Source organism: Montipora capricornis, chromosome 4, assembly GCF_036669925.1.
Source record: "Montipora capricornis isolate CH-2021 chromosome 4, ASM3666992v2, whole genome shotgun sequence".
NCBI lineage: Eukaryota > Metazoa > Cnidaria > Anthozoa > Scleractinia > Acroporidae > Montipora > Montipora capricornis.
The window spans coordinates 5,068,856-5,076,355 of record NC_090886.1 but is presented as its reverse complement, the minus strand read 5'-3'; the positions used below and the strand labels follow the sequence as shown (position 1 = coordinate 5,076,355).

The window sequence follows — 7,500 nt, the reverse complement described above, 5'->3', positions numbered from 1 at the left end:
TAAAGTTCGACGTTTGAAATTGGCCTTAAAAAACTTGATATTTGAAAATTGGAAAGATAACGCAGTGCTTGTGAGACGTTGAAAAAGAGGAGTGGTTAGTAGAAAAGGAGAATTAGAATTAAAGCTTCTTTTATTCGTTTGAACAGCGAGTGCTATGTCATCACAAATGTGAGGCTGGACTGAAGTGCCAACGAGTACAGGGCTCCCTCTTGAAGAAGCAATGTATGCAGGCTCCCACTTCCCCTCCAACTGAAGAGTCCGGATCTGGGGACTTTGAAGTCTAAGCTGGACAAGACGTGAAATGACCACTGCAGATTAGTTAGAAACCATCGGAAAGTTGTTCTGTGGAATGACGCAAAGTAATATAATAAAAGGTTCTTGAGGCATATAGACTATCTCAAATCGTATTCAAGCTTTTTTCATTCGTAGCTCGTTTGTGGCTTTAGTTGTTCCTGAAGTTGCTCGAGCGAGCAAAAACTGAGTGCAGCGCAATCGAACCCCGTTAAAGCCTGTTTTTTTTTTTTTTTAGTTTTTCGGACTTTCTTTGCAGCTGTTTAGTTGATGCTTAGCTACTATGATCCCCAGCACCTACAGCTGCAATACTCTGTGTTCGTGGGTATTTGTAGCCAACGGGCAAAATGTGAGCCGAAATCATTGCAAACAAATTTCTTTTAAAATGGCAAAATTGTAAATGGTTTGAACCCAGGAAGCATATCATAGCTTGGTGAGGTACACCCAGCTCGTCTGGTTGAGTGTAGGTAGAGGCCCTTACGGGGTGTGGGGGTCTCCCTTTTTCCTTGTCCCTTTAAAAATTTGCTTGTGTTACCTTGGGAGGCCCTCAGTGTCGTCCTGAGAGGCGGACTGTTTAAGGATGACATTGACTGGCAGAACCTGAGATGAAGTCTTTGAGGTGCCGTTCCCGCCCAGATTCAGCCCTTATTGCTTTTATTGAATGGTGCCCATTTGAGATAAATAGTGCATACCTTTTTCGTAAATGCTGGCTTTAATTTTCGTTAATGATGACTCGAGATTCTAGAAATGGTGTTTATTTTTTCTTTAAATGGTCGGACTTGTATTCATTTATGATGGGTCATTTTTGGTTGATGCTGCTAATTTTTTTTTTCGTAAATGGTGCTTGTCGTAAAATGATGCAGCAGTCTGAGGACTAGCACAGCTGTAAATGTAGAGAAAATGTGTAACTAATCCCTTCGCCACACTTTCAACATGGCGGACGACCTGGCGAATGTTGTAGGATTCTGTCAAGGGCTGCCCAAAGGCTTACTACTCAAGTTAATAACACGGTTGAAAGTAATCCAAGCTCTTCAGTAGCGGCACCGGTAGCTGCTGGCCCTTCAAGGGCGGATGCTTTTTCCACATCATTTCCATCAGCTGAACAGTTTTCATAGTCGCGGAAATGCAGCCACAAATAATTAGCGGAGGCCTAAAAAACGAAAGACGAAAGGATCGGAAGATAAGAGCACAAAATGGGCAGCTTATGCAGGTGCCGGAGCAAAAATTACGTACTGAAACAAAAGAAACAAAGACAGAAAAGAAAACAACTCCAAATAAAGGCTAATCCCAAGTGACCAAAAACACATTGCTTTCCGGTAACTGCAGAAAGACCCAAAAAAATGAAAGACAGTCACTCGTATTTAGTGATCTTACCCAACCCATGAATGACTGAAATGAGGTCTGAGCACGACCTACACCGGGAACTCCGAACCTTTCTTCTTTCATTGATCCGAGCGGTGGTTAAAAAATACATAACAAAACAATAGACCATATTCGTATTTCTCAGTACTGGACTGGAACTAGCTTACAATGGAGGCTAATGCGGGGGAATATATTAAAAAGTATTTGCACTTGAAAAGATTTCCCGCATTAGCCTTCATTGCAAGCTAGTTCCAGTCCAATACTGAGAATACGAATATGGTCTATTAAGCAATAGAGGACGTTTTTCGTGTTTCCATAGCCTCATCGAAACACGAGGGGAAGTTGGGAGAATTCGAGACAGTTATGCAAACCCGAGAAGCGGTTTGCATAACTGTCGAGAATTCTCCCAACTCCCCCGATTGTTTAGATGAGGTTATGTAAACACAGAAAAGAGTCCTCTATTGCTTTTATAAAATATTTCTCAAAATTAATTCGACAAATGAAGGAAAATGCTGTTCTTTTTAATTTCTTGATTGAAACAGATTTTCTTGATGCACACTCATATTTCCGTGACCAGCCAATAATAAAACGCACGTCTGACAACACATAACCAATCAAAATTCGTGTGATGTGACAGTCGTGTTTTGTGGGAGGCGCCGTGGCCTCATGGTTAGTGTGCTCGACTCCGGATCGAGTGGTCCGGGTTCGGGTCCTGGCCGGGGACATTTTGTTGTGCTCTGGCGCAAGACACTTTACTCTCACCGTGCCTCTTTCCACCCAGGTGTGTAAATGGGTACCGGCGAATTTAATGCTGGGGGTAACCCTGCGATGGACTGGCATCCCATCCAGGGGGGAGTTGAAATACTCCTAGTCGCTTCATGCTACAGAAACCGGGATAACCTCCGGCCTAATGGGTCACTTGGCTCGTAAGCAGACTTTACCTTTACCACAGCCGTGTTTACATACTTTCATCTAAGCAGAGCTATTGACCAATGAGAGTGCGCGTACTATCCTAATTATTTTTTAATAAGTAATACATAACAGTACAATAAGAATACATAATCTTGTGCTACTGTATCAGAGTTAAGTTATAAGATATAATAGAAACAAAGAAATATGCTAATTGTGACGTCCGGCCAAAATCACTGTCCTCAATTTCGTGTTACTTTCCAAAATTGATATGTACCAATTTTATTCCGAGTCTTTCGGAACCGATTCAAGAGCGCTGCATGGCGACGCACTGGTTTGCTGAAGAGATGACTCCAAGAATGATTATCAGCTGTTTGGGATCACTGCCGCTCTAAAACAGTGAGCAGGATTTTTATGCGAACCTTGCAAACATACGACCTTCTGATCGGTAGGGAAACACCACAACCTGCCCTCTGCTGGTAAGAAAAAGGAAATGCCTCGCAATAAAATGACATAGTGATTCCGTCTTCTCATCGTAATATATATTCTATAAAGTTTTCGCTAAATTTCATTGTGTTTCCCAATTCTGCCAAGATAAATTGTATTGAGACACATCAAATTCGGATGATCACCTAAAATTCGGTTCGTATCGAACAGTAAATTCGATAACACTAAATCCTGTTGTACTACAGAAAATCCAAGGCTCTTCATTCTCGAGCTGCCACATCACATTTGGTAACACTTCAATTAGTCTTGGTTCAGCAAGATTAAGAAAATAACACAAACCGCGGTGATAAACATTGTATTCCAACGCATTTTTAACCCTAGCATACGAAACGTCAAGTTCTATCAAAAATGCGTTGGAATACAATGTTTATCACTGCTGTTTGTGTTATATTCAAGCTACGATGGCCTGAGAACAAGAGTTTATACGTTATTGGCTCAGCAAATCGGGTGTGTTCCCAAATCCTGGAACCCAGTATGTCCAAGTAAAACTGGTTGCACAGTTCCTAATTTATTTCTCGCGTAAACATAATTTATTCATCCTCCCATTTCAACCTTGGTGGACGCCATATGGATCTTCGGGAGTGAAAACAGTGAAGGAAGAAACTTTTCAGCTGCAGTTTCTTAGCTTCGGCAAGCTGACTCGTTTTCTGTCAAGTCAGATCCTCAGGAACGCTGCAACAGCTAGCCCTCCAATATTTCAAATCGTACGCTCGCAAGCTTTCGATCTCGGTTTTCCGGATACTGCAGCTTTTCTCCTGCCATCTACAGCCATCCGTCGAGAAAGAAACGTGGACCCATGATTTTTTTTTGTCTAGCTAATCTCGCTAAACGAGTGACCAGTCAATCTACGCCATTTTGATGAAGTTGCTTAAACAAATTGCAACATATTTCACAACATCTTTCGCTGTCCACTTGCTAAAATACTAAACATTACTTACAAACCTCGTCCAGTGTTTACACGAGAAGAACTAGAGATGACAGAGATATAATTTGTCTGGACGGATTATTCGTCTCTAGTGTCAAAACGACCAGAATTTGCAAGATTGAAATTCACGCCAAGACGTATGCAAAATCTCTCATGATTATCAATATAACGTGATCTTTTTTGAGTTCAAAATTTTCTTCTCCTAACTGAGTGTGTGATTTTAGCACTGATCGTTCCTTCGATCGCTATCTTTGAGGAAATTCCAGCAATACTTCGTGAAGCCTGAGTCCGTCTCAAGTTTGGAAAGGAAGAAGGGTCTTTTACAGTAAAATTTAAGTTCGCGACACGCATAATTTCCCTTGAAGAAACTTGGATAAACATTTTAAGTGTGTATCGTGTAAAGACGGGCACAAGAACTTTCAGTTTGCGTGTCTTGGAATAAGCACCAAATTACCTATAGTTAATTCGTCTATACAAATATAATGCGGCTTGTGTCTATCTTTATACGAATGTTTGCCCGAGTTCGTTTCAGAATTACGTGTCTGTTGCAAAAACGGCCATTTCTTACCACAGAACCAGATACCAATTAGTAGAAATCCACTCACATACTATCACGAATCCCTTTATCTGATTTGCTCTCTACTCGCTATCTCTTAAGTGATCATATCATATATCTTTATTTACCCTCGGATTTTTATAGTAGCTTGGTGTAGCTAATATCTCCGAGCATTTACCCTCCCAACCATGATACACCACAGAAGACAGACCACAACACCGGGAACTACATGCCCTACTCTTTGCGACAAGTGTGCGGGTTCTTTTACGTCCCACAGGATTATGAACATGGAAGGGTCGTGAGACGGGACCTCCGGCTTATCGTCCTTATCCGAGAAGACTAGAGAGTCTAACCATTTGCAGATGTAATTACAAAGGCAGCACTTTCGCCTCAGTTATTTAAAGACCCTGAGTGTTGGTCCGGCCGGAGTTGAACTCACGACCTCCCGCGTGACAGCCCGGTGCTCAACCAACTGAGCCACCAGTGCGCGGTCCATAGATAGATGGCGAGTAGCAAAAAAGACGGCGTTTTGAACAAACGCAAAACAAAATCAATAAAAATTGGAATAAATTCGAAGGTATATGGTATGTGAATGCATTTCCACTAAAACAAGTACACTACTCGTTATTGCACCTCGTTGACTATCTATTGACGCATAGAAAACTCGAACTCGCAGTCTCATTGTTAAATAGAAAATAATTCTGAACAGATTTAACAAAACGGTCAAGACTATTGTTGATGTCTCTGTGTTACCTTCGATGGTAAAATAAATTAAAACGTGAGAGGCCTCAATTATCATCATCATCATCGTTATAGTCATCATCATCATTATTATTATAATTATTATATATTATTATTATTATTATCATTACGATACCACTTTTTACTGAAAACAGAGTATTTTGTATTTTGTTCGTTTATATATTCATGGGGCAATTTCTTTGTTTAATTACATCAGTTCTTAATTTTGCCAGACACTTTGGGCCAAATGTCTATAACATTCGACAGAACACAGAAGTGTTGCTAATGGGCTTACTGCACTATTTTCAAAACTTTCCCCAGTACTAACCAAGGTCAACTAAGACCATTTCTTTACGTGTCAAAACAGTTTCCGAACTGTCAATAAGATCATGACATGCAATGGCATGAATGCACACAATTGGTTCTGTGTCGTATCTTGTCTAGAAGATAGTAATCATAGTCGAAAACACATTTCTCTCTCGCTTTTTTATTTATTCAGCTGGATAACAAAGTTCCTTTTAGGATAAAAATTAATTTCCTTTGACAGCTTAATAGGTGAAATTTCTTTATACCTGAATAACGAAATTTTCACATCATGAAGTGATTAGAAGTGACTTTGGCACACTCCAATTTCTCTAAAATATTTGTGCTTTGTGTAACTGTACATTCAATCAAGTCTCAGTGAAAATCCAACTTTCAATGAATCCTGTTCATGATCTCTTGACTGTATTTACTTTCGGCAGATTAAATATTTCTCGAGTTTCACAGTTTATTTTTTCTCAACTTGAGGCGAAATTTTGACATTTTAATAAGCCCAAGGAAATTGAAAAGGCCTAATTGCAGTCTGAGGATTTCCTGAGGCACATTCGACTTTCGTTGCGTTCAACTGCAGTTTTTGAAGTGGAAAGAAAGTTGACACAGTTCAAATGCAGAAAGTATCAACCTGGACGATAACGAAAATCCTTTTGTTCAATCACGTTTTGAACATTGTTACGACGGTTTTGATGGCGTCGCGGTATGAAACTGAATTGAAGGCTTCGTATTTCATGATTTCTTCGCAAATCACTGAAGGATTTGAGTTCACTGAAGTGGGTAATGCACTGGGCGAAAAAGACTGCTTATCTCTATGCAACAGGGATGTTGAATGCACGGACTTCATTGACAGCGCGAGCAGTGGATCAATTTGTTTGATGAAACTAAAGCAAAAAGGGATGACCCATGAGAAATTAGTCAAACGAGTTAAAGAACACAACTTTGTTCACTTTAGGAAGGTAATTGTTTCTTTATTCCAAGTTAAGCTTTGCAAATGACACACCTTCCAGTCATGGGTGGTGAGACCAATACAGCGATACTTCACCCTTGGCGCCACTAAAGGGTTTCTCACTGCCTGGTAAAATCGTCAGGCGGTGGACAGAGTAAAAGTGGTTAATGTAACTCAGTTGAAGCTTATACAACTGCATTCAAGTTTTTCTTTGAGTATTGTAACTGCTATACATTCTTTTTATTACAAGAACGTCTAAGTTTGGGGCTGCCGCTGAACCTTCCTATTTTTTTTGGCGATTTGAGCCTGAAAACGGTTCTTAACATGTTCTTAAATTTGTGTGGTATACTAAGTTCGACTACAAACGACGGTTTTCTTCCATATATCAGATCATGCAAACACGTTATTTAGTTAATTGTCCTGTTAGACTAGACTTTTACATTTCAGTTTTACTGTTATTTATACTACCAAAAACAAAATAACAAATAAGCAAAATAAGGACGTTCTTAAATAATTCTCAGCCCAGTTGGGTATTTTCTTAAAATTTTGATTAACCTCAGCCTGAGATTTCTTATAAAAAAGGTTCTTATAAAAAAAAGTGTATTCTAAGTTAAGCTTCACAAATGACCCCACTTTCTAATTGGTAAAAGACCACTGCTTCATTTCTGGTCCAAGATAGTAATTAATATTTGTAGCTGACAATTCCATTGTTTTTTTTTTATGGTTGTGGCTGGTGTAATTGCCAATTTCATCATCTCCCGGAAATTTAGAATATGATTTGCCTAAACGCAGCAACTTGTGATTTACCGTGGAATGAAAGATAAGTTGTTTTCTCACATCCATTTAGAAATCATTGGTGATCCATGCAATCTGATTGGCTCTCAGCGGTGCGATTTATTCCCAAATCGCAATATTTTTTACTCTGAATCGCACCATTTCCCCAACCAA

At 39.7% G+C, this 7,500-nt stretch overlaps 2 protein-coding genes across 3 annotated transcripts in view; both read left to right on the top strand.

Annotated features, from left to right (window-relative positions):
* LOC138045306 (uncharacterized) overlaps nucleotides 1-386 on the top strand; it is a 9,345-nt gene extending 8,959 nt beyond the window's left edge. The window contains exon 3 of the mRNA XM_068891746.1: nucleotides 147-386. Coding sequence (XP_068747847.1) covers nucleotides 147-284 — 138 coding nt within the window. The 3' untranslated portion in view covers nucleotides 285-386. The remainder of the gene's footprint in view (nucleotides 1-146) is intronic.
* Nucleotides 387-6,079: 5,693 nt separating this feature from the next.
* LOC138044422 (uncharacterized) overlaps nucleotides 6,080-7,500 on the top strand; it is a 10,432-nt gene continuing 9,011 nt past the window's right edge. For both annotated transcript variants that reach the window (XM_068890937.1, XM_068890936.1), the window contains exon 1: nucleotides 6,080-6,562. In XM_068890937.1, the coding sequence (XP_068747038.1) occupies nucleotides 6,218-6,562 (345 nt within the window). In that variant the 5' untranslated portion in view covers nucleotides 6,080-6,217. The remainder of the gene's footprint in view (nucleotides 6,563-7,500) is intronic.